Raw genomic sequence first — 27,881 nt, 5'->3', positions numbered from 1 at the left:
CTGTGAATTCCAGTCATAGGGACTATCATAGTTCTACAGCTCACTGAGATAGTGCTGTATCAGTTCTCTACCAAGTAGTTCGTTTGAAAATGTTAAGACCAGTAAGGGATGAACTGAGTTCTCCATAGGGCTTTGGATTCAGGCCGAAGGGTTTCTCCAAGGTGCCTTCCCACCTAAGTCTGAAGCAGTACAGCCAGAACCATGATTACTTTCAGATTTAATAGACATTCTGTAAATGTTAGTTCTGTCCCCCTATCCCAGCACTTACTGTGGGTCAGATGCAGTGCTTGGAGCTCTCAACTGCATCATGTCATTTAATCATCACAGCTCTCTTATGAGGTATAGGGATGAATATATCCCTATATTACAGATGAGGAGACGGAGGTACAAAGAAATGAAATAGCTGACATGTCCACTATCTCATAGCCAGGTCCATCTGACTCCATAGTATATAGTTTGCTGTCTGTAATACCTCATTGGTTCCTACCTACCTGCTTACCTACTATTTTGCTTCTGTCTCTGTAACATTTTCTGAGGCTTTAAATTGAATATATTAGTTGAGATCTTCAAGAAATCCTTGTATGACTTTAAAAATCCTTAGGCTGTGCATGCTTTCTCCCTTGCCTCACCCTGTTAGTATTATTCTCAGCAGTAACCTTGCACCCCAGTAGAGCCCAGAGCAAAAGAAAGTGTAAGAAGTGGTCTGAGAGGACAAATGAATCTTTCTCAGTCATCCAGGCTTAAGCTTTGCCTTGACCTGGGATGCTTGCTAATCTTGACAGAAGAATAATCTGAGTTAATTGGCTCTTACATAGGGTGAGAGTTAAGGTTCTAGGAATGGGTCTGTTTGCAGCTGAACTGATGGGTTTTGGCACCTTAATAAAGACATCCAATAGCCGTCTGCTGGGTGAAGGCATGTTCCTTTCTCACCTGAAGCTGGGTCAGTCTCAGTCAGTGGGAAAATGTTGTCATTTGTATTCTGCATTCCTCCTGTTTCTTTGGGTTGTGCTATGTTTAATAAAGCATGCATTAGGAGATATTGAAAAAAGAGTTTTTAATCTAGTCTTTTTCTCCCAGAAAGTTTAAATTGCCCCCAAAGTGCATGTGTATGTGTGTATGTGTGTATGTGTGTGTGTGTGTGTTTTAGACCAAATATCACTGAAGAAGTTGACACCTTATTACATGTAGGTTATTGCATTTGTAGAACAAAATCTCCCTTAAGTGATATATCTACTATGTGTCATAGAAATTAATTCACTTGATGTGAGTGTGTTTTCATTTCGGGTGTCCTTAATAGGGAAACATATTCTGGTAGATTACAATGTTTCTAAATAATAAATCATAAACACCAATAAAAGAAAATAGCTAAAATGTGCATATTTGAGAGTCGATTATATGTTGATTAACCTTATATGCTTTTGCCATAATTCTTACTATTGCCATTTTCCTTTGCTGGCAAACAATTCATTTTTGGAACATAAGATGCATAATTATGAATGTTAATATAGCACCCTGCTGCATCTCATCTCTATTTGCATTATGGCACAAGTTTACTTCGGGGACACACAGGTACTTTCTCTCATTATTCATAGTAACTGTAATTAGACACTAAACTTGAGATATAAGTATATTTATTATTTACCTGTTTTGTTAGTCACAATTTTTTCTTACATCAAGACTATAGAAAAACCATGTTTATAATTCAACTAAGAACTATAGGAGCCTGTTTAAAAATTAAAAATGAAAGAAAGGAATCTGTGTTATGGAGGATAGAGCAGTGGACTTGGGGGTTTTCATTGTAGGCTCTGAGTACTCAGTAGAAATACTGGACAAGTCTTTAACCATCTCATAGTCTTGTATTTATGAGTAATTCAGGGCAGTAATTCCCACCTGACAGGGATCTGGTAAGGATTAAATAGGTATTTCATGAGATTGTGCCTACAATAGTACTTGATACTGGGTAATACCTAGTGAATGTGTACTGTTTTTAATATGACATTTGAAAGTGAAAAAGAAAGTAGGCATTTTCTAAACATCAATTCACCAAATATCTCTTTAAATACCAAGTTCTCATGATACGATTTCATTGATTTAATAAGTGTTTTTGAGTTTGAGTGCTTAGCATGTAAATAGCAATATGTTAAACAATGTAGTGGGGCTCACAGCAGGAGTATGTTCCACCCCTGAACTCTAGTGGATGGAGATAAGACATATATAGGTAAACTGGTTGAGAAAGGAAGTAGGTGATTGACAAAATGAGTGATACCAGCAGCAAGTGGTTGTGAAAATTGGAAGAAGAACATCACAAGGAACTTGAACAAAAGAAGGGGAGGTTGGCTCAATTCCTAAATGGTATGTGGGAAGGCATGAAGAGAGGATGGAGAGAAATGTAGATGCAGGTTTGAGGAATATTAAGGAAGCCCATCCAAATTTACCCATCAGTGAGAGGTAAATTTGAACTAATAGAAGGCCCAGTAAAGCAAAGTTTATCTAGTAGCCAGTGAGGAGTCATTGCAGGATTGTGAATAGGTGAATAAGAATGAAATTAGTATTTGTGGGAAATTGGTGTGGGTTGGACTGGATGTAGGGAGGCCATGTGACATGCCTGCTTATGTAAAGTAGTGACAGTAGGAATGGACAGGACGAGTTAATGGGGGAGATATTTCAAAGCCAGGACTTGGTGAGTGATTCAATATAAAGGCCAAAGAAGAGAAGAAAACAATGATTACAAGGTTTGAGCCAGTAAGACCTTTAAGGATTTAAGACAAAATAAGAAGATAAATTAGGAAGAGCTAGGCTTGATGTCAGTGTTTGTTTGGTTTTTGTTTTGTTTTGTCTTTAGTTTGAGGGGATTGATGGGATATGTAGAGATTCAACTGGCAGTTGTAGAGCATAGGTAGAACTGGTGTGTTGTTTAGGTCCAGATCAGGACCAGAGATTGTCCTAGGCCCATCGAATGTTACTCCTAATCTAAAGTGATCTCAATTACACATAAATATCTTCTGGTGGTCACTTCATCCTAAAAATATCAGCTCTCCTTAACTTTCATCCTCCATTTTCTTCTTCTCATTTTCTCACTGAAGTGTGGCTTCTTCCACTACATGACAGTCTTCTCTATAGTTCCAGATGAATTAGTATCCTCCAGATTGAGAAAAAACCATCAAGGAGGATCTTTTTTTTCTCCTTTTCCAGTGGGCAATTTTTCAATAGCAGTTTTTCAGCAGTACAGTGGAAGGAGTACAATGGAAGGCACATAGCCATTGGTATATAACAGCACTGGTGTCAAATCACATATCAGCTGGCTGACCTTTAGCAAGTTAGTTAACCAAAATTTTCTCATCTGCAAGATGGGAATAATGGTATCTACCTTATAGAGTTATATGAGTAAATGAGGTAATATGTATAAAGCCCTTTGAAAATAGTTGTTGCTTAATTAATATTGGCCCTATTGAACTTTTATTTCTGGAAATTTCTTCTCTTTGATTATTAAGTATATCTTTCTCCTGGTTTTCTTACTACTACTTATTTTCAGCTCTCTTTCCTTAATTTGTCTGTTAACTACAGTATACCTTAGAAGAGTGGTCCTCAAACTTCAGTGTGCATTAGAATCCTCTGGAGGGTTTGTTAAGGAACATATTGCTCCCCCACCCCAAGTTTCTGATCCAGTCAGGGTCCAAGAAGTTCTCAGGTAATGCTGGTGCTGCTGGTCTGAGGACTGAACTTTGAGAACCACACTAACCTAGAGTTCAGCCTCAGACCCTCTTTTTCATTCTATGGACTTTTCTTGAGAGGCTTTAGGTATCACTGATGACTCTCAGATTTCTATATCCAGAGAAGACCACACTACTAGACGCCAGATTATCATTTTCAACTGCATGTTACACTGTGCCACCAAGTTGTCTCCCAAACATATCATAATTCAACATGCCCAAGCTGATTATAAAGTACATATGGAAATATAAATCTGTAAGATTAGTCAGGAAAGGTCTGAAAAAGAAGAGTAATAAGGGAGAAAGGAACCAGTCCTGTTGAAACATATTATAAAACTACAGTTATTAAAATAGTTTGGTACTACCACATGAATACAGATCAATGGACCATAATTGAGCCTAGGAATTGATCCAAAGGCATAATTTAGATTTTTTAATATATGATTTTATTATTAAATATTAAAGGTCTCTCTAAGCAGGACACAAAGGAAGCCATAAAGGAGAAAATTGTTAAATTTGACTACATGAAAGTTAAAATTTACAGCACCACAAAAATACAGAAACAGAATCCAAAGACAAAAAACTGGGAAGAAGGATTTGCATCTGATATGGGAAAGGGCTGGTTCCCTGTATATATAAAGAGCTCTTGAGACTGAGAATCACTTAGAAAAATACCAATAAACCATTGTTAAAAAAGAGGAAAAATGGACCTAAACAGCCAGTCCAGGGAAAAAGAAAATTGGCTTATAAAAATAAACAGAAAGATGCTCAACAACACTCATAATTAAAGAAATATAGGTTAATTTAAGCAACAACTCTCACCTTAAGATACAACTTTCACCAGTCAGAATGGCAAAAATCAGAGCATGAAATATACAATTTTTGGCAAGCGTGTGGAGAAATGCGCACTCTTACACCCTGCTATATACCTTGCTACTCAAAGCATGATCCTTGAACAAGCAGGATCTGCATAAACTGAGAGCTTGTTACAAATGCAGCCCCATCCCAGACCTACTAAATCAGAATCTGCATTTTAACGAGATCCCTAGGTGATTTGTTTGCACATGAAAGTTTGAAAAGCACTGCTCTAATACATTGTTGGTGAAAATACAAATTAGCATAACCTCTTTGGATTTCAGGAGACTTTATCACAATTAAACATTCATATGCTCTGAACCAGAATTCCAGTTGCAGGAATTTATCTAACAGATATAATCATATATGTGTGTGAAGAGATGTTCAGAGATATTCATTGCAGCATTATTTGTATTAACAAAAAATTAGAAACAACCTTAATATTCATTAATTGGGTAAAGGTTAAATGAACTATGAAAAAGTCACACAAGTGCAACACTAGGCGGTTATTAAAAATTTGTGAAAAAGTACATGCAGATACAAAATTATCTCCAAGATATATTGTTAAACACTAACAGCAAGGTTCTGAACAGTATTCTAGTATGCTTTTTTTTTGTATTCTGTTATTATAATTCCGATTTTGCAGATAATGTAAGTGAGGCAGAGGTGTTAAGTAACTAGCCCAAGGCCACACAGCCAGCAGTGGCAGATTCAAATCTAGACAGTCTGGTTCCAGAGCTTATGTTCTTAACACTATGCCTACTGCTGCTCTGGGATAAACAAGAACCTGTTAATGATGGTCTCCCCCAGAGTATGGGGAACTCATTTTTCATTGTATATGCTTTTGTACTGTTTGAATGGTTTACCTTTTGCAAGTATTGCTTTAAAAAATAAAAACTTAAAAATCGACTTGTCCAAAATTGGACTAATTTCCCTCCCGCCTCTTCTTGGTGACAGGCTCAATTATTTGTTGAAGTGAGAAATCTGGCAGACACTCTGGGCTCCTTCCTCTACCCCTCACATTTTGTCCAACTGGGAACCAAGATTTATTGGTTCTACCTCCTAGACCATTCTCAGACAAGCCTCAAATCTGCCTTGCCACTCTATCCCTGAATCATAGATCACTTTGGACTATAACATTCATTTCCTAACTGGTCCACCTGCTTCTTTTCTCCCTAAAAATGTTAGCAGATACATCTTTCCAAAATGCAGATCTGATTCTGCCATTGTCATGCTTACAGTTTTTCACTGGCTCTCTGTTTCTCTAGCTCTCTCCCCAGCTAGTTCAGTCTTCTCCCCAGGTCTCCCATAGGCCCCAGAACTCTTCTTGGTCACCCAGGACATCTGGGAGACTTTTCCTTTTATTCTCAATTGTAGATTCATCATGCCCCCCTTCCCATCCTTCTATCTCTACCTGTAGGTGAGGCAGGTTAGAATAGTGGTTAAGAACATGGGCTTTGGAGTCAGGCTGCCTGTGTTCGAATACGATCTCTGTGACTTTGTAGTTCTGTGATCTTGGGCAAGTTACTCAACCTCTCCAAACCTCTGATTTTCCTCTCTGCACAATGGAGATGAGTAGCACCTGCTTCATAGGGTTGTTATGAGCATTAAATGTTTTAATATTTGTAATACATAGTGAACGCTATAAGTGCTTTTGATATAAAAACGCCTAAAGTATGGCGTGGAAGAATCTTTTCAAATTGGCGTAGGAGGCAGGCCTTTTTCTCCTTTGGAGCTCTTTTCTACTAAAGATGGCTCGTTAGTATTAGGAACAAGTATACATGAGTCAGCAAGAATCCCCACCCCTTTTCAAGTCTCCTGTAATTCTGGCTTGTTTCCCCAAATGGATGACAGATTGAAGCTTCTTGAGGGCAAGGATCATAGTGTAGACTTTTTAAGACTCCTTGGCACCTGTTAAACACATGATAGACACATTTATTCCCATCAGTCTTACAATTAAATCCAAGTCCTTACAATGACCCACTCACCTGGCCCTTGGCTCCTTCCCCAACCTCATTTCCTACCCTTCTTTGTCTTGTTCATTCTGCTCCAGCCACACTGGCTTTCATGGTTCTTGGACCATGGCAAGCTGATCCTATCTTGGGACCACTGCCCTGCCTGATGCCTCTGCCTAGAACATTCTTCCCTCAGATATTCGCCTGGCTCCTTCCCTGACTTTAAGTCGCTGCTCAGATATCACCTCCTAATAGAGGCCTTCCCTGACCACACTCTAAAATAGGATCGGCCCTCACATAGCCCTGTCTGACAGTTTACCCCTTACCCTGCTTTCTCTGTCTTCATAGCACTTAGCACTACCTGTCATATTATATATTTATTGAGTTGAGCCCCATGAGGTCTGTCTAGTCTGTTTTATTCATTGGTTTGTCCCCAGCACCTTGAACAGTGCTTTCTTGGCTCTCAATAACTAATGAATGAAAGAATCAATGAATGAATAAGTAAAGGAATGAATTCAATGCAAGTACCTGTGTAGAAGGGGAAATACAACAAATTCTGTTCACTCCTAGAATTTTGAAAACTTTATAATTTTCAGTCCATGATCCTGTCTTTCAGCTTTAGCATTTTCAAATTAAATCCATATCCATGCATGGGTTTTGTTTCAATTTTATAAACATCACCTTGACAAAAGTTAAAATCCAATATAAATCAAGTCCAATTTTACAAAAAATTGCTGATTTGTTTGTTCTCCATCCCATGGGGAAGGAATGTGTATGATTGTGTGTGTGTGTGTGTGTGTGTGTGAGAGAGAGAGAGAGAACAGTTACCTGCAGTGAGGAAATTGGGTAGGGAGTAGGCTGGGGAGGCGGGAGTAGGGAGTCCAGGTTCCCCAGAAGGAAAATAATTTTGTTCAAATTGCTGTCTATTTTTTTCTAAATTGTTGCTTCCAAATCCATTAGAAAACCAAACTGAAATCCAAAGAAATGAAAAGCTTGATGAACTAGAGGTTCGTAAACGTAAATACATCAGATCAGGGAATTTCTCAGCGGCTCATGCAGAGCATTGCGAGACCATGTGAAAGCTTTATGAAGAGAAACTTCAGCAAGGGGGACAGATATATGGCAGCTGCTTGCCAGCTCATATCTCCACTCAACACGGGAAGTTGTGATGTGGGAACTGCCCTCTTGGTTCTGGGATGCGCCTCACCATGAAGTAGAAGTTCCTGGCCCTGGCGCCCAAATTCTATTCAAGCAGCTGCCCTCTATTGTGTACATAGCCACTGGAAGTTGAAGGAAGGTTCCCAGGCTCCCTTGGAAGACAAGACCCCGCATAAGTCAAAGCAGCAGCAGCCAGTATTTTAAAGAAGCCATTTGAAAATCTGTTTTCAAATGTATGATAGCATTCTTTAGAGTGATGTGTCTCAAACTTGAGCGTGCATCAGAATCACTTGGCGGGCTTGTTAAAATTCAGATGGCTGGGCTCTACTCTCAGAGTTTCTGATTCAAAAGGTCTGGAGTGGGGCCCCAGAATTTCATTTCTTACAAATTTCCCAGGTGATGCTGATGCTGATCTATTCGACAGACTTTGAGAACTACTGTTTAGGAAAAAAAACACAGGAATTTGGAAGCAAAGAACTTGGATTCAAGCCTTGTATGATTTACTTCACCTCTGAACTTGAGTTTCTTCTTTTCTAACATGGAGTTTATAAGGTTGTTGGAAGGATGAAATAGAACGGTGTGTATGAAAGTTCTTTGTGAACTGTAAATATTAGCGGTTAAACGGCTTCACAAATAGTACTTGCTGCCACCCCCCAGCAGATTTTCCTGTGCTTTGTCCCCTCTCCACACAACTTTGTCCCACCAAGTCCATCAGGCGCCTAGGAAAAACTAAAGCCAAGCAGGCCCTGAGTAGTAAAAAAATTTTTAACCCACTGGGCATGGCCATAATGCTGACCTTGACTTGACCTCCCGTTTCCTCTGACTGGCCTCTTCTCAACTTGCTCCTCGTTCTTCCAGCCCTGGCCACCTCTCACAGCAAAGAATAGCAACTAGTGCTGACATTGGGGTAAAAAACTGTCAGATGGAATTTTTTTTAATTAGTAGCATAAACAGAGGAATCCACTGCCAAGCAGGAAAGCATTTGTTGGGGAAACCATTTTGCTAGGTTGGTGGGCTCTGAGCTGATTTCCCTGAGGGCAAAATCCAGATGTTTGAAAGAGTTAAGTGGAATCATAAGTATAATTGCAGATTTCTAACTTAGGAATGTGTCAGACAGTTGTATTAGACAGTTGCCAGGGTAAATGATATGTCTGTGTAGAAGGGTGTCCTTTTTCTTTGGAAACCTTTTCTCATTCAGAACTAATACATGTGTAGTGTAGAAAATTTTAAAATTTTCTAAAGGTATAAAGAATTAAAATGACCCTTAATTCTGCCACACAGAGGTAAATACTTAGTGGTAAGATATTGGTACATTTTCATCCAGCCTTTTAATATGTGTATGCTTATACATGAATATATGTGTATGGATATATATTTTTTGAATTGGGCTGGTTCTACATACAGGTTTGTATACTGTTTTTTCACTTTTGTAATGGCAGACTATTATTCCTTCATGTAGATATACAGTACTTCACCTAACTTCCTAAATGTTGAACAGTTAGGATATTCCTAATTTTCCATTATAAATAACGCTGCAGTCGATGACACTTCATGTACATAAATCAATGTGTGCATCTCTAATTGCTCTCTTAGGATAGAATCCTTGGAACGGAAAGATTAGATTAAAGGGTAGGAACATTTTTAAAAACAGGTATAATTCACCTACCATAAAATTCATTACTTTTAAGTGTGAGATCCAGTGGTTTTTAGTATATTTACAAGGTTGTATGACCACCACCACTGTCTAATTCCAGAAAAAATAAGCAGTGCTTCACAAATTTGCATGTCATCCTTGTGCAGGGGCCATGCTGATATTCTCTGTATTGTTCCAATTTTAGTATATGTCAGCTAAAGCAAGCACAGTAGGAACATTTTTATGTCTCTTGATGATATATGGCAAGTTTCCCTCTAGCAAATGTATACCCAATCCATTCCCATTCAGCAGTGTATAAGAATGCCTCTTTCCCTGCAACTTTGCTGACACTTAGTTAAAAAAATATATTGCCAATATCATTGAAAATGGCATTTTATTATTTTGTCTTTTTGATTAGCTCTTCTTCCTCTGTAGGTGTTCTGTAGAGATATGTCATCCACCCTCTTTCCTTTGCACGCATTTACCGTGGGCAGTCACATCCACTGCGACAGCCTCGGCTGCCTCCTCTCTGTGGATAATGACCACATGTCCATACCCTGCCCTAACCTCTTTCTAGCACTGCAGCCCAGATGTCAAGCTGCTTGCTGGGCATGACTATCTACATTATTTGACAGCATATCAAACACGCTCATGTCTCAAATCAAACTCATGACTCCTGAAGCCAGCTCTGGCTCTCAACTTCCCTATCTGGATTAGTGATACCACCATTCTCCTAGGTGTTTCATGGTCACCTTAACTCCTCTCTCTACTCCATATTTAATCAGTAGTCCAAGCTTCTTGATTCTGTCTCTTATGTCCTTTCTCACATCCTTCCCTTCTGCTCCACCCTCACTGTCATTGCTCTACTTCTACCTTTTATTATGTCTATTACACTAGCCTACTCACTTCACTGTGCTTTCAGTATTTATCCATATAATTAATTCTACATGTGGCTATGAGAATAACCTTCCTAACATATGCTTTTACCATGTTGCTTTCCTATCCTGGAACCTCGAAAGCCTCTCTCTCGCCTATTGGTAAAGTAAATGCTTTATCCTGACACTTAAGGCCCACCGTGTTGTTGCATCATTCTAATTTTACTTCCTGTGTGCCTTACAGAAACTGTGTTCTTCCTTCAGCATGTTCCTGCTTTATCCACTCTTGTTTTTGCAAAACCTGGCATGACCTCTTCCCCAGTCTCCTCCAGCTGAAATTGTCCTGAGTCTTCAAAATCAGAGGCTCTGTGAAGTCTTCCTTGATTCAATCAGCTGTACTTTCCCCTTTTTTTCCTCATTGTCTGGTTTTAGACAGCAATTTTATAGTGTTTTCAACCAAAAATTAAGGAAGCTTACTTGCTTAATAATGTTTTTATTACATGAGTGGCTTTAAATTTTTGTTGAAGTATAGTTGATTTACAATGTTGTAGTGTTAGTTTCAGATGTACAGCAAAGTGCTTCGGATATGTATGTATGTATGTGTGTATATATATATGTGTGTGTTCTTTTTTTGGATTCTTTTCCATTATAGGTTATACAAGATATTGAATATAGTTCCCTGTACAGTAAATCCTTGTTGTTCTCCTTTTTTAAACTCTCATTTTGTTAGCACTTCCTTTATGACACGATATTCTGCCCTGTTTAGTTACTTAGCTATTTTTATTCACCCCCTACCACACTATAAATTTCTTGAGCACAGGAAGTATATCTTCTTCATTTTGGCATGTTCCATAGTACCTCTCCAAGCACGTTAAATGTAGATAGGAGCTCCATAAAAGCTTGAATAAAAGAATGGTAAAGACTGCCAACTTTTTTTTTTAAGAACTACTAATGACTCAGTTTCGGGAATGAATTCTGTGCTAAGAAGGTACAGATGCCAGACAACCCAAATGTCATGGCTTATTCTTCTTTTTCCCTCACTATCCACAGCCAATCCATCAACAAATACTGTAAGCTCTACCTCTTCAAGATACCTCTAATCAAACCTCTGTTCTCTACCCCTACTGCTTCCTCCCTAGAACAAATCACCATTATCTCTTACCTATAAGAGCCTTTTTAAACTAGTTCCTTGGCTTCTACTCTTGTCCTGCCTAAATCTATCAGCCAAGTGAGATTTTTATAAAACTTAGATCGTGGTAGTCCTCTGCTTAACAACCTCCAGTGACTTACTTCCCACTACACTGAGAATAAAACACAAACTTCCTATCTTGGCCTTTGGAAACTCCATGATGTGGCCTTGACACTTCCCCAACCTCAGGTCCCTGTACTGTCTACCTTGCTCACTGTGCTCCAGCTCTGCTGAGCATTGGCCATTCCTCATTGTCATGTTTGCTCGAAGCAGAGTGAGTAGGTTCTCTTGGTTGTATTTAGGTCCTCACTGTCATTGGACGTTGTCTTTGGGCTTCATGCCTTTAGTAGTGGAGATGACTCAGGGAGTGGCCAGAAGCAATTCTAAAGGTTTTGAGACTTGACTTTAGGCAAAACTTTTGTGGAGTCCATCATTTTGCTGAAAATTGGTACTCCGATACTGAGTTTGAGCTGAGGGAGGTATTTGGCTGAAAGGGAAAAGAAAGGAAATCTTATATTATTCCTGTAACCTTCTTCCCAAGGGATGCTATAAATATTACTGATAGAAATCGGAGCTGGAGGACAAACATCCTCCACCTTCTTTATCACTCTGGGTGTTGATTTAGGAAATTGGGCATCACAGCAGAAGCTGACTCAACAGATGGGATTCTGTGAACCTATTGTCATTTTCCCTATGTGCTCCTCTGAAGTCTCCCTCAGGCCTCTGGTGTTGCACCCTTAGCTTTTGTATATAAGGGAAGAGAGAAAAGCCCTCTTTGTTATTCAGATTCTTGACTTGCTCCCCTTGCTTCTAGAAGCTGTGAAATATGCACCATCCACCTCCTTGCCTTTGGGATCATTGACAAGAAATAGTCTATGATGGGTATTTGTTATCAGACTATACATAGAGAAACTAGAGTATGCTTCACAGCCCACTCTGAAAGAGAATTCCAAGTACTGTGTTTCTAAACTACTAAGCATTTATCTAGCCCCTAATATTTGCAGAGCTCTCCCACATCATTCATATGGTTGCTTCGTGCCAACCTTCTTTAGAAAAAGAGGTGTCCCTGTGTTTTAAAGATTCCAATGTGAAAAAGTGGAGAAATGAAAGCAAAAGGTCAAGTGTAAAGGCCCTAACCAGATGAGGGTATTGCTCTTTACTTGGAAAGCCAAAAGACACCCCTTGACACGCAGCACAGCATTTCAGGGAGTCTTTGCTCTCACCCCAACACCCCTTTCCTTTCTTATTCACTACCCTGGGTTTCCTTTAAGCCATGAATGGATCCTGAGGTGGAGGCTGGAGAGGGGGATCCAGCAGGTTTACATGAAAGAACTTGACCTGGCTATTCCGAGAGGTGAGGGGAGGTAGTCCCTTCTATGTAAAGTACCTGTATCTCAGATGACCCAAATTATAGCTCCCCAACTGACAAGAAAGGCCTTGTCCTAAAAGTTCTCTCTTAAATTATACATACATATATACACCCACATACACATAGATATACACACAGATACATACATACCCGTACATGTACACAGACATATACATTCACACATTTACATACACATACATGTTCTCCCTTGGTTGGGTCTGTATAAGGAAGGTCTCCAGATCACCAGGTTGCAGGGTCCCCCAGCTAACAGTGTGAGGGTGTGAGGAGGCCTTCAGAGCTCTATATCCCTCTACAGTGATCAAGCGGCTTTTGCCTCCTCCTGTCAGATAAACAAGCCATGCATTGTTCTGTCCACCAGCTGTGTGCGGGCTTGCCTTCCTGCTGAGCGGGCCAGAATGAGCATGGATTCCTTCATGTGGGGCAGGTGGAATGTGCTGTTTTGGGGTCGGGGAGGCTGGAAGAGCCACAGAAAGTAAACGGAGCAAATCAAGGACACTCTTTTGTGCTTCTCCTTATCTAAACACTTTCAGAAAAGGAAAGAGCCTGCAGTAGGTTATGGGCCAGACCTCAGGCTAAGCATAACCCCAAGCAACAGGGGCCATATTTTTCTTCTTGCCCTGGGTTGGATCAGAGCCCCGGTTCTCTTTCTGCTTGCCCTCTACCTTCCTCCCTCCAAGTAGCTCTTGAGGGGTCTGCTGGGAGCCAGGCTCAGAGACTGGTAGTGCTGTCGGAAGGTATTGGGGTGACACCCCACTACAGCAGCCAGAGGTTGACTCCTTCTAGAATTGGTCCACCTCCCTCCCCCCACCTTTCACAACAGCCTTTATGAGTCCTCTTCTGGGAGCCAGCTTCTGACAGATCTGCCGCTTCTGCCTGCATGTGCTCACCCTCCTTGCACCCACGCCAAGTTCTTATCCTCTGAGTGCTTGGAAAAGAAGCAGTCATCTTTTCCTTCCCCTGAACATCGGAGGTGATACTTGCTCATGTTGTCTGGAACTTAGCTCTGCTAAGGGAGAGGGTACCTCTTTTACCCCCACCCCATCTCCCAGCCTCCTTTCTAAATCCCAAACTGGCCAAACTGCTCACGTTCCTCTCTAATCATCCTCTGCCCAAGGATTTCTTCAGTATATGCTATCTGTGCCCATCTGCCCATCATATCACCTCCTCTGGTGACTACCCAACTGTCATGCTCCCACCCTGCCTCCCTACCTGAGCCAGTCCCAAGAACATGCTTGCACCTTTAATCAAAACTTCCTCAGCCCACCTGGCCACTGACAGGGCCAGACTGCTATCAAATTTGTTATTCTTTATTTTGTTAGGAAATGGGGGGGGGGTCAGGGAAGCATTTTTATGGACTGGGTTACTGAGTAGAGGCTGGGTACCCAGGCCTCAATAGTGACATTAAAAGGGACTGTTTATTCTGATGCTGTTTCAGACCAGGGGTTATTCCCTAGTGTACTGCTGACACTAAAGGTATTATATTCCCCAGTGTATCGTCAGAATGTGGTTATCACACTGGCAGCATCACCATCACTCTAGAGCTTGTTAGAAAGTCAGAATCTGGAGCCCAGTCTAGAGCTACTGAATCAGAATCTGATTCAAGATGGACAGGTGATTAGTCTGGCCACTGAGGTTTAAGGAGTGCTACTCTAGAGAACTAGGCTTGGCTTTTGAACCTTCTCTTAATTAGTCCTTTTGCTCTCCTCTTCATTTGGCTTGAAGACATTCTTTTTCTAGCCACTAACAACACCTTGCCCATTATTATTTGGGGTAGAGGACAATATTAATAACCTAATATTAATGCCTATCACGCGCCCGGCATGCACTGCAGATGAGGAAATTGAGGCTCTGTGACACGCCCAAGGCCAAACAACTAGTGGGTGGGAAAGCTGAGACTCCAAGCCAGATCCACATGCACATAAAATCCCCAAACTCCCCCCTTACAGTACTTCTAACTACCAAAGGAGGGCTTTGGCACCTGCCTTTTGTGGAACAGACAAAAGTCCACCCAAACCTCCCTAGGAGGTACAGAGGGAAGAGAGGGGAAGGTGCCTCCCGGCATGATTTCCCTAGAAAGCGAAGGCCCTGGCATCCTTCTTGTCCTGAGGAAGCTCACATAAACCCTCTCAGGGGCCAGAAATGGCTGGAATTGGGACCAGAGGCCAAGGGAAACTGGAGTGGGGATCCAGGAATATTATGAAGGGAAAACCCTCACTCTAAATCCCCAAGAGAAATCAAATTCTGATGCCTGAGCTTGGGCTTCGTGTGTGCAACGAACTCCTGTGGGGCTGCTCGGGGTTCTGGCTGTTGCGTAGGTCATTGAGGACATCATGTGGACCCCCAGGCTCGGGCCTGGGACTCTTACGTCAGAGCATGCCATAGTTGGACGGGTTGTTTGTGACAGTGGACTTTAATGTTTTATTTTGCAGAGAGGAAACAGAAGCCCATAGAGGGGGAGTAAATTGCCAGAGGTCAGAGCAAAATCATGGCAGAGGCAGGGGTGCTTACTCCAAGCAGCACTATTCTGGAGTTGGAGTGTCTGGTGTGAAATGCAGTTTCCTTTGGATCTGCTCAGGTGCCTGTAGGACGTGCAGACCCTGAAAATACAGCCCAGAATGGCTTGTGAATCTTTCTATCTCAGCAGGACATTCATCTTGGGAGAGCTCTAGGTTACTTGCCCCCATCTATGTAAAATCAGCTGTAGTGCTACTTGCTTTTCTGGACCTGGAGGCTGCTGGGCCTGGCTGATCTGAGCTTTCCTTTTCTGGGGCCCAGAGGACCTGCGGAGATGGCTGGGTGGGGTCAACCCAGTCCAGGAAGCACAGGAATTCTTTTAAGTGTATGTGTCTGGGGTATTTTTCTCTCTCACTTACGTGTATTTTTAAAAATTCTTTTTAGACACCCGCTTTATCTTTCCCAAACATCATTTCCTTGCTCCTTTCCTGAGTTCTAGCAGTGGCTGGGGGCCCAGCTTCCTTATTGGCCTCTGAGCTGTGGAAGGGGGCGGGCCAGGGCTCAGAGGAGGCTGGAGTAGGGAACAGGGGGGCTGTTTATGCTGCTGGAACTGCCTTTCATCCTTCCCTTTGCCACCAGGGTGCTGGCTGGTTTCTGGAGCAGCGTCTTCACTCCTATCCAGCTCTTGACACTGCCTTTCATTCCCTAAGGCTGTGGCCTCCTCTAGGCCCAACCAGGCTGATGGCCATACCTTGCCTTCAGTGCTACTCCTTTCTGTTCTTGGAACTGGGACCTGGCTGTGCTTGAGCCCCTTGAATCACACTCAGGGGCTTGGGCTGATGGCCCCTCTTGTCAAGAGGACTTAAAGGAAGGCAGATGGGTTTCTGCTAAAGGAGGATCCAGCCTGCAGAAAGAAGCCCAGGGGGCTGGCTGGAGGGGTTGTTGAGGAGCATCTGAGCTGGCTGGATAACCAGCTCTCTCCTAAGCCATCTCCCCATCCTGGGCAACTTCCATGGTAGGTACTACTGGTAGCCATGGCCATCATGGCTGCTTTTCCCTCTTCCCCCTTCGGCTTTCTTTCTTCAATATCCCGTTTTGCTTCCTAAGAAAGGAATTTGGGGGTAGTGAATGATAGGGTGTGTGTTTAATGATAGTGCCTTAGGAGAAAGAGGTTGTTGCCTCCACAGCTAGGCCTGGAGCTACATGGTTGGTGGTTGGCATTTTCTTACCTCTGTGCTTATTTCTCCTCATCCTCTTTCCCCACTGCCTGAGGAGGGGATGGTTTAAACTTTAGGACTACTGAGACTTCCCTTTTCTGACTGCTTCTTGAAGGAATGGCTAGGAGAAGCCTTAGGTGTATAAGCTTTTTGAGATAGATCCCTCTTTGAGGAGGCGGGGTCGTGTGGTATCCTAAAAAGAGTTGGAGGACCTGAGCCTCATTCTCAACTGCTGGTTACTAGCTGTGTGTTCTTGGCAAAGCAGTTCAGCTCTCTGTGTCTCTGTTTCTGCATCTGTAAAGGGACCATAATAATAGCGCTTACTGATAAGGCTGGAGTGAGGATTGAATCAGCTAATGCATGCAAAGTGTGCAGTGCCAGGTACATCTTAAGTATCCAATAAACGGTCCCTGTTGTTATTTTTTTAAGTTAATAGTGTTATGTTTTTTTAAGTTAATAGTACGTCAGACTCGATGCTGAGTGATTTCACACGTGGGACTGCATTTAATCCAGACTTTAACTCATGAATAAGGGATGGTGATCATCTCCATTTTACAGATAAAGAATCTACAACTCAGAGAAGTGACTTGCCCCAGGTCACACTGCTAGGATTGGAATGTGAGTGTGGACTGACTCCAAGTCTAGGGCTCTTCAGGAATAATAATAGGCCAGGTATTAGACCCTATAGATAGTTTCCTCTCCTTTCCTAATCTAGGGCTAGAAGGCTCCAGCTCTGGCTATAGTTCCTCCACTGGGATTTTCCTCCCTGCAGCTCGTGCTTTTCTCCCAGGTGGTCCCAAAGCCCCCACTGCCTTGCTTCTGTCTCCGTTAGGGTTGTTTCCCACTCCTGGAGAAACCCTAGAGAGAGTAGGAGCCTTTGTAAGCTATCTTTCAAAGTGTGGCAAGGGAGTGATGCTAGTGGAACCTTGACAGTGGATGGACAAATCTGGGTGGAAGTACTCTTAAACCATCGAGAAGGACAAGCCTGAGCTGACAACCCTTACTATAGTACCTACTACATATTGACCACTTGTTATGCATCAGTATGTGTCCCAGATGCTTTGAGAATATTCTCTCTCTTCCTCACAATAACCTAGCCAGGTAAGGATTATTGTTTTGTTTTGTTTTGTTTTTTTTAGATAAGAAAACTGACTAAAGCTCAGATAGGTTAAGTGACTTACACAGAATCACACATCCAAAATGGTAGTTAGGCTATGAACCTAGTAGATCTGTCTCACTTGTTTTTGTCTCGTTGCCTGCTGGCTTGGTATAGTTGGTAGGATGAGACTAACGTACATGAAATGATGATGAGCAATATCAAACATTATATTATGATGGGCTAAATTGTGGGGACTAGATTACTAAGGACAAGCTCCCTGGAGTATACGTTACTCGAGCAGTACCTTGAATAACAGGTGGGATTTAGAGTAACAAAATGAGAGGGGGCGTTCCAGGCAGAGGGAACATTCACAGTAACAACTGAAACCCTATTCTAGGCAGTTGACATTCATGGTCTCATTTGATTTTTTTACAACTCCATTAATTAGGTACTGTTATCCCCATTTTACTATCATGGAAGCTAGAGCTCTGAGAAGTGAAGGCACCTGTCTAAAGCAACAGAGCTTTTAAGTGGTGGATTCCAACCAAGGTCCAATTCCAGAGCCTGTGCTAGATTCTACTAGAAAACCAAAAGCAGAGCCACAAAGCTGGTTGCAGGGTGTGGTTGGAACAGAGACATGAGAGGTTGGGCTGGGTGGGTAAAGATAGCTTATAAAGGGCTTTGAAAGTCTGATCCAGTTTACATTTGCTGCAGGACAGGTTAAGAAATAGGGAGCCAGTGAAGATTCTTGAATAGGAAAGTGCCACAATCCAATTGGTGTTTGATATGATATGATCTAAAAGCAGTGACTGGAGGTGGAACAAGGTGAGACTGGCTGGCAGACTAACACAGCATTTTGGACACAAAGTGTTAAAGGCTAGAACAGGAGCTGTGGGTGGCGGGCTCTGTGGAGGAGAAAAATGATTATGTGGAATAGCCTCAATGGAAATAGTGGTGGGGGGCGGGGGGAGAGATAGAAAGAGGAAAAGCCAAAGAGATACTGTAAAAGAAGGCTCAGTAGAATTCAGTAAGAGACTGGATGGTTGGGGAGAAGGTGGTATCAAGGCTGACTGCCCAGGTTTTAAACTCTGCACTCAACTTCAGGAATGCTGGATGTGGAAGAAGGGCCCAAAATAAGAGAGGTGCCGTGCTCTCCACTGTATCCTCAGTGCCTAGAAATGTGGTACATAGTAGATACACATGGTACCTAGCACGTACTAGTACATAGTACATCTGTGAGATGCTTTATAAATCGTTGTTAATGGATGACTTCTGGGTAACAGCCGCTGGAGAGGTTTCTAGCATCATGGTTTTGTGTGTGAAACTCTGGAGCAGGTGCCTCCCCACAAGGTCTTCTAGTGCCTTGTGCCTCCCTGCTGGGCACTCTGAATCCATAATAGAACAGTGTGGTTAAATGTGGGGGCCTCACCTCCTTTCCTTCCCATAAGTTTTAGCCACTGCTGCTGACCTGTGGCTCTGGTTCCTGACCTTTGGTAGGCAGCTTCCCCTGCCCTTCCTCTTACACCTCCTTCTCTGTGTCTGGCCTGTTACCGCTCAACACATGTTTTCCCCAGCAAGGTCATTCTCCTCAGGACTACCTTTTTAGGCCTTAGCCCTCTAGAGCTCTGCACAGCTGGGATATTCTGTGTTTCCGCTGGGGTGAGGGGCATTCCCAGCTAGGATGGAATCAGCTTGAGTCTGTCTACTACTGCTCCTGGGAGGTAGAGAGCTGATTTATCCCCCTCTATAACAAGAGTGTTGAAAACACGGGCCCTTATCTTAGTCAACTCTGCTCCCTCAGTGTGTCTAGTATGGAATCTGCCACAGTAAATGAATGAATAAATTAGTAAATAAGCTATCATCTGTTTATCTCTCCATCATCTCCTTTATTTATCGTCTGTTTCTCTTACTCTGTCATTATCTTGTTCTCTGTCATCCATTTCTCTCTGTGTAGTTCCTTATAGTCTTTCTCAGACTTTTCTCCCTTTCTGTCACTTATTTTTCTCTGTACCATCTCTCCCTCTTATCTCTGTCATCTGTCTGGCCCTTCTGACATCTATCTTTCTCTCCTTGTTTCCTCTCCCCTCCCCTTCTCTCCCCTCCCCTCCCTTCCCCTCTCTCTCTCTCTCTCCTTCCCCCTTCCCTCCTCCCTTTCCCCTCTCTCTTATTCTCCCCCCTCCCCTCATTCTCTCTCGTATCAATCATCTCTTTATCTTCTGGCACTACCCATGCCCCATACATGCTCTTCCCCATCCCATTCTTCCCCACTTGCAAGGGTGGCATCTATTCATGTGAAATATACCAGAGCACAGGGATGGGTCCTGTAGAAGCCAGTCAATGCAAGAGTTGTGGCTGCAGCCTCCAGCACCAGGCAGACGCTGTGGTTGTATCCAGAGCCTTGGCCTCAGGCCCATTTCCCTTTATTCACCCCTGTCCTGCTGAACAGCCGGTCTCCCCTGTCAGCCTAGCACACCATCCATCATCTCGTTCTATTCTCCCTGGCAGGAGTTGGGGCTCCTTGCCACCCTTTTGCCTACAAACTTGGGGACCTCACCTCTGTGCCCACCTTATCCTTCACTCTCTGAATGCCTTTACCATGCTTTATTTGAATTAGGTCTTTCTCTCTCACTAATCTGTAAGTTCTCAAGGGCAAAGCCATATTTGATTGATCTCTGTATCCCCAGAGCTATGTACAGATGGTACACAAGACACATACAACAAATGCTGATCAAATGAATAAGCCAAAAATTGGCAGCCAATTAGTGTTGACTTGCTCAAACTTCTCAGTCATTTACCTATCCCTTTCTTAGAGAAAAATGGGAAGATTGGCCAGAATGAATTTTTTCTCAGAGAAAACTTAGGGTGGGCGCACTGTTCATTGGGCAGCAGCACTCACTTATTCCACAAATATTTTTTGAGCATCTACTATGCGTCCGGCACTGCTGTACACGCTTGGGATACACCCATGAGCAAAAGAGCCCTGTGACGCTAACATTCTGTATCTCCAGGGATTGTCCTTGGGGTGAAGGAGATTTGAGTACTGAGAGCTGAGGGGGTGGCCGGTAAGATTCCTACACCAGCTCCTTGCAAGATGTTCTACTTCATTTAAGGGAAAGAGGGGGTGGGGGCGGAAGCTGCCTGGGAAGTGATTTCACCTCTGGTTCCCTAAGTTGACTTCCTGCCCCTTTCTTACTGTAGGAGGAACGCCCCCGTCAGTAGGCCACATTCATGGCATGTGGCCAAGCTGCTGGAGGGATGCCCTGAAGCGGCCACCAACATGCATTTCCCTTCTGAAGCCTTCAGCTTGTCCTGGCATTCCGGCTGCAACACGAGGTAAGTCTAGAACCCTCCCCTCAAGACGGGGTAGAGGCTAGATCACCCAGCCACTCCTTCTCCTCTGCTCTAGTCCCCGTTGGAGGCTGTAGAGCCCAGAGTGCTATCCCGGAAAATGGGGTGGGGTTCCAGAGTGCCTGGCTTCTGGTCCTCGTCTACTGAGAACTGTCTGTGACTTCGGGACAGTCGCTTTCCTTTTAGAAAATGTTTCCTTGAAATACTGACCTCACTTGACTTGCAAAACACCACTCTCTCCTCCTTTTCACCTTGTTTCCTTTGCAGTCTCTTTTCCTGGCACCTCTGCATCATCCTGGTCTCTGATATCGGTGGCCCTGGGACTGGGTTCTGGTCCTCTTCTCTAGCTACAGTGACTCATGGTGACCTCATCCATTGTTCCTCTCATCCCAGCTCTGTCACAGAACCAAAGCTTTCAGAATGGGAACCTCCCTGAATAACAGGGTCCACCTGCAATGAGGATCTCTCAATTTAGGGTGCTTGGCATGGTCTGTGGTTGAAACAGCTGCCCAGCAGACTCAGAGAACTTTCTCAGCAAGCCCGGAGCCAGCAAAGCTGCTGGCCTCAGCTGCCTTTTCCCTTCCACAACAAGATCTTCCCTCTGAGAAGGGATTTCTGTTGAGGAGGCTCAGGGAAGCTAAGGGTTGAGTTTGTCCTGACTCGGTGTCTTTATCTGGCATCGGAAGCCAGGGGCTCAGGGAAGAGGCGGAGGCAGTTTTGTTCTGGGAGAATACACAGAAATATATTCTGAGCTTGGCTTCTGTTTGAGTGGGGGCGTGGCGGTTTTCAGCAGGAAGGGTGGTGGGTTGGGTAGCAGATCTCCTTGCCAAGGAGTAATTGATGGATTCCTAGCCCAGAGGTCAAGTAAGTGGAGTGGCTAAGGGGCAAGGCAGGGAGCAAGAATTAGGAAAGGCTGACCTGGGGGATCTTGTGGGCTCCCGCCACCGCTCAGCTCTGGTGTTTGGAGCTGTGGCCTTTCTGAGGGCAGCCTGCAACCTCCTGGGTTTCTAGTCACAGGGTGTTACTGGCATGACTTGGCTCAGTTTGGCTTTGTGTGTGGGAAATGGTACTTAAAATTCAAGATTGTGTCTGGTCCTAGTCGCTTCTTTGTTCTCCCCGGTTTGGCTTTGCCATGGGGGATGAGGGCGGCCTGGGTGGGCAGGGACCACTGTAGTATCAAAAGTCGTAGTAGAGAGGATGCTGATAACAATAGCCATGAAAACAACAACCAAGAGAGCAGCAGCTCCAGGTATTGAACCTTCGCTAGGTGCCCAGGCTGCGACAAGAGCTTCACTTTTATTATCTGATTTCACCCACAAAGCAACCCTCTGATACAGATATTACTATTATTTACATTTAACAGACAGTGTAGCAGAAGACCTAGGACATTAGACTCATAGAGGCCTGGGTTCAAATTCCAGGTCTGCTTCTTTAGCTGCTGTGTGAGCTTGTCAGTTTACTTTCCCTCTCTCAGCTTCAGTTTTCTCATTTGTCAAGTGGAGATAATAATCTCTTCCCTTCAGTTTGAAATGAGACATTGTAAAGTGCCTGGCACATTGTAGGTCCTCAGTAAATGGTGAGGATTACTATTACCAAGAAAAGAACAGGGGGACGCCTAAATTCTGGCCCTGTCTGGGCCATGAACTAGAGCTGGGCGATCTTGAGAAAATCACATCCTCACAATCACTTTCCTTTGCAGGGCTTGCTTGACACCAGTGATTCTCAAAAGCATGGTCCCTGAACCAAGAGCACCAGCATCACCCAGGAACTTGTCAGAAGTAAAATTCTCAGGATCCACCCAGACCTAAAACTCTGGGCATGAGACCTAGTCACCTGTGTTCTGATGAGCCCTCTGGGTGATTCTGATACATGCTCAAATTTGAGAACCACTGATTTACAAAATGGGCTGGCTGAAATTAAATCAGCCTTTTCGGGCCCCTCTCAAATGCTAATAGTCTGTGCTTGTTTCTCCTAGCAGAGAGCTATAGCTGACTCCCTGGGGACAGCAATAGTCCAGAAGCAATTCTAGACTCACTGAAGGCAGAGAAACAGAGCACAACCCTCAGTGGAGTTCTCACACTGTTAGTCTTTGGGATCTTGCCCTATCCTTCTTCCACATATCATCTTGTCTCCCATTTTACCACATTTCTGTGGTACCCCCAGTGTCCATCTGTTCCCCTGTTTCCCTTCCTTCCTCTTTTGCCTTATCTCTCTCTCACTTGTGACATGGGTGCCTTTCCCATGGCAGGGCTGGCCAAGGTGGGAAAGGGATCTGGTGACGTAACTAACTGGTATGTCCTGTGTCTTGCAGTGACGTGTGTGTGCAGTGGTGTCCACTCTCCCGGCACTGCAGCACTGAGAAAAGCAGCTCCATTGGCAGCATGGAGAGCCTGGAGCAACCAGGCCAAGCCACCTATGAGGGCCACCTCTTGCCCATTGACCAGAGCACATACCCCAATCAGCGTGACTCAGCCTATAGCTCCTTCTCGGCCAGCTCAAATGCCTCTGACTGTGCCCTTTCCCTCAGGCCAGAGGAGCCAGGCTCTGTGGACTGCATCATGCAAGGCCCAGGGCCAACTAAGGCCCCTAATGGCCAGCTTAATGTGGCCGAGACCTCAGGAAGTGGCCGGCGTACCAGTGGGGGCCACCTGACTCCTAGCTCCCAGATATCATCCCGTCCACAGGAGGTCCACCACTCAGGGCCTGCCAAGGCTGCCAGGGGTCCACCACAACCTCCAGTGAGGCGAGACAGTCTTCAGGCCTCCAGAGCCCAACTCCTCAATGGAGAGCAGAGCAGGGCTTCTGAGCTTGTGGACTCCTTGCAACAGGAGAAACCTAGCTTGGACACCATGCTATCCCCAAGGAACCCTAACAGGTTCTGCTGCCTCAGCGGGCAAGACCAAGTGACAAATGAGGGCCATCAGAACTGTGAGCTCAGCCAACTTCCTGAATCCAGCCAGAAGGGCTCTGAGCATCTACTGATGGAGGCCTCGGCCAAAGCTGTTGGATTCCCAAAAGCATATGACAAAGCTTCCAGCACAGATTCCAGCCCACTCAACCAGGCTTCAGCAGAACTAGCTAAGGCTTCTTCTTTTGGCAGCCCTCCACACCTCACAGGACATCGCCATAGTGCCCCTGAACAGCTACTGGTGTCCCACTTGCAGCATGTGCACCTTGATACTAGGGACAGCAAGGGGACGGAGCTTCCAGCTGGGCAGGATGGGCAGGAGTGGACTCTATCCCCTTTGCACAGTAGCCACACAGGCAAGAAAAGCCCATGTCCCCCTGCAGGAGGAACCCAGGACCAGCCCAGCAAAGAGAGAAAGACCAGGCCAGTGGATGATAGACTTCTGGGTTCGGGGCATCAGAGCCCAAGCAGTTCCCCACATGGAGAAGCTGATGGACACCCTCCAGAAAGAAGTTTCCAGGACCCAAACAGAGCAAGCAGAGCTGACAGTGAATTGGCCAGCCAGCAGTCCTCTGCCTCTGGCTCCCTTGTTCAACAAACCACTAAAGTAGCTGGCCGCACAGAGGCAACTGAAGAAGGGGACAGCGAGCCCAAGGAGTGTGGCCGGGTGGGTGGTAGGCGAAATGGAGGGACCCGGGGCCGCTCAATACAAAACCGGCGGAAGAGCGAGCGTTTTGCTACCAATCTACGTAATGAAATTCAGAGGAGGAAGGCCCAGCTCCAGAAAGGCAAGAGTCCCTTGTCACAGCTGTGTGACACCAAGGAGCCAGTGGAAGAGACCGAGGAGCGCCTAGAAAGTCCTCCACTTCCTGCCTCTAACTCATCTCTTCTGTCTTCGTATAAAAAACCACCTAGCCCCAGAGACAAGCTCTTCAACAAGAGCATGATACTCAGGGCTAGGTCTTCAGAGTGCCTCAGCCAAGCCCCTGAGGGCCATGAATCTAGGACGGGCTTGGAGGGACGAATGAGCCCTAGCCAGAGACCTGGCCAGTCCTCTTTGAGCCTGAACACCTGGTGGAAGGCATCTGACCCATCCTCCTCAGACTCTGAAAAAACAAATGTTCACCGCGGAGTCCGTGGAGGTCACTGGAGATGGTCGCCAGAGCACAACCTGCAGCCACATGTGGCACTAGCCGTGGAAAACTCTTCCAACCCAGGTGACAAGGAATTGAAGGCTTCTACTGCCCAAGCTGGGGAGGAAGCCATCCTCTTGCCCTTTGCAGACAGAAGAAAGTTCTTTGAAGAGAGTAGCAAATCTACATCTCATTTGCCAGGTTTAACCACTCATAGCAAGACTTTTACTCAGAGACCAAAACCTGTTGACCAAAACTTCCAGCCAATGAGCTCCAGCTATAGGGAATTGAGGCGCCATCCCATGGACCAATCATATCACTCCACAGACCAACCCTATCATGCCACAGACCAATCATATCATTCCATGTCACCCCTTCAGTCAGAAACTACCACTTACAAAGAATGTTTTGCAAGCAAAGGTCTAGAACAATCCATGTGTTGTAAGCCACTACACTGTGGTGATTTTGATTACCGCAGGACGTGCTCTTACTCCTGCAATGTCCAGGGAGCTGTAGTCCATGACCCTTGCATTTATTGTTCTGGGGAAGTCTGCCCTGCTTTGCGAAAGAGAAATATGATGCCAAACTGCTACAACTGCCGGTGCCACCACCACCAGTGCATCCGGTGTTCAGCTTGCTATCATAATCCCCAGCACGGTACCCTTGAGGACAGCAGCTTGGCACCTGGCAACACTTGGAAACCCAGGAATCCAACAGTGCAGGTGAGGACTTGGCTCTTGGATGGGTGAGCTTCATTATTCTCTTTGTGAGGAGAAAGCTAGGTAAATCATTCGAAAACATAACAATTATAATATCTTAAAATTATATAGTGCTGGGTCCACCAGGTGGTAGCTTACTAACCTTGGGCAAGACATTCAGTGATCAAAATTGCACTTACCTCATCTTGAGAGGTAGAATAAAATAACTTTTTTTAAAAATTTTTATTTATTTATTTATTTATTTATTTATTTATTTATTTATTTATTTATTTATTTATTTATTTATGGCTGTGCTGGGTCTTCGTTTCTGTGCGAGGGCTTTCTCTAGTTGTGGCAAGTGGGGGCCACTCTTCATCGCGGTGCGCGGGCCTCTCACTGTCGCGGGCTCTCTTGTTGCGGAGCACAGGCTCCAGATGCGCAGGCTCAGTAATTGTGGCTCACGGGCCCAGCTGCTCTGTGGCGTGTGGGATCTTCCCAGACCAGGGCTCGAACCCGTGTCCCCTGCATTGGCAGGCAGATTCTCAACCACTGTGCCACCAGGGAAGCCCAATAAAATAACTTTTGCCTCACAAAATGAACATAACTGGGCTTTATATCCTGACTGTATAATTGGTATCTGAGTGACCTTAAGCAAGTCATCCAGCCACTAAAAGTTGTAGTTATGTGATTTTTTTAAAGGGAAAAAGAAAAGAATTTTTACCTCATAAAATGGCCAGTACTAAATAAAGTCTTATTACCTCATCTCTAAAGTGGAGGAAAGTAATGGCTGCCTCATGAATTAGTTGGGTGGATCAAATGAGATTGTGTAACACAGAGTGCCAGGCTCAGTGCCTGATCCAAAACAGCATGTATTCCCTTCCATTTCCTGCTTTAAAATATATTTGGAGCTGAAAAACTTGCAGATGTCTCCCAGGCTTTGTTTGCAGAGACCCAGGTCTAAACTGGCTGTTGCTATACCCTGGTTATGACCTACAACTCTAATACAAGCCACCACCATCCTTCAGGGTATTTGTGGGAGGACTCCCTATGCTCTTGCCAGCTTACCGCCAGATTCCTTCCCCATGTCTTTCCTAGTGCCACCTTTTGGCTGGTGCATTCAAACCAGAAGTTAGTTCCTGTGTTGAACTGTTTTTGCATAGGCCTAGACTTCTGAAAGACTTACTGTATGAAATTGCTCAATACATATTCTTTGAAGAAACGAAACTTAGGGGTAAAAGAAGCCTTACACAGAAGAGTACATACTCTACTATTCCTTTATATAAAGTTCTAAAACAGCTATTCTATGGGAAAAATTTTCAAAACAGTGGTTGCCTGTGGCAGGCAGCACAGAGATTGACTAGGAAAAGGCATGAGGGAACTTTGTTGGGTGATGATGTATATCTTGATAAGAGTTTGAGTTACACAGATGTATACGTTTGCCAAACCTTAACAGATGTATACTTAATGTTTGTGCATTTCACTGGAAGTACATTTTGCCTAAAATACTGTAAACAAATATCGAACTTTAAATGATATGTATGCTTGAGTTTTTGAAGTATATTGATTTACACAACTTATTTTCTAGTTTTCAGCATACAGATGTTGCACATATTTTGTTATATTTATCCTTAAGATTTCATGTTTTCACTGCCATTGTAGGTACTATTGTTTTCTTAAGGTCAAGTTAAAATTCTTTACTATTATGTAGAAATGCAATTTAATTTTGTATATTTTCCTTGTATCCTGCAACCTTGCCAAACTCACTTTTCTTGGTAGATTTTAAAACATTTTCTACATAGACAATCGTGTCATCTGTAAATATAAATAATTTTGTCTTCATTTCCACTGTGTATGGCTTTATTAGGAGAGGAGGCCCCTATTGCACTGTCTAGGACCTCCAATACAGTGTTCAGTAGAAGTGGTGAGAGCAGATATTGTTACTTTGTTCCCAGTTTTTCACTATTAAGTTTGATGTTAGCTGTAGATTTTTTTGTAGATGCCTTATAACAGGTTGAAGAAATTCCCTTTTACTCCTAGTTTGTTGGGAGAGCTTTTATCAAGAGTGGATATTGAATTTTTTTTCAAGTGCTTTTTCTGTGTGTATTAAGATGGTCATACAGTTTTTCTCTTTTAGTCTATTGATGTGGTGAATTACATTAATTGATTTTTGAAATAAGAACCAGCCTAGTATTGCCAGAATAAATCCCACTTGGTCATGACGTCTTATCCTTTTTATATATTACCAGATTTGATTTGCTA

At 43.8% G+C, this 27,881-nt stretch overlaps 1 protein-coding gene across 9 annotated transcripts in view; it reads left to right on the top strand.

Moving 5' to 3' along the window:
* The window catches only part of SHROOM4 (shroom family member 4), a 201,905-nt gene that overhangs the window by 136,089 nt on the left and 37,935 nt on the right, over nt 1-27,881 (top strand). For 7 of the 9 annotated variants that reach the window (XM_082375984.1, XM_082375991.1, XM_082375983.1 and 4 more), the window contains 2 exons: nt 20,734-20,868; nt 23,195-25,646. In XM_082375984.1, the coding sequence (XP_082232110.1) occupies nt 20,734-20,868; nt 23,195-25,646 (2,587 nt within the window). The other 2 variants (XM_082375990.1, XM_082375989.1) reach the window with 2 other exon arrangements.

This window comes from Balaenoptera borealis, assembly GCF_965194805.1.
Source record: "Balaenoptera borealis genome assembly, chromosome: X".
NCBI classification, from domain to species: Eukaryota; Metazoa; Chordata; class Mammalia; order Artiodactyla; family Balaenopteridae; genus Balaenoptera; species Balaenoptera borealis.
This window is presented reverse-complemented; position numbering and strand designations above follow the sequence as displayed.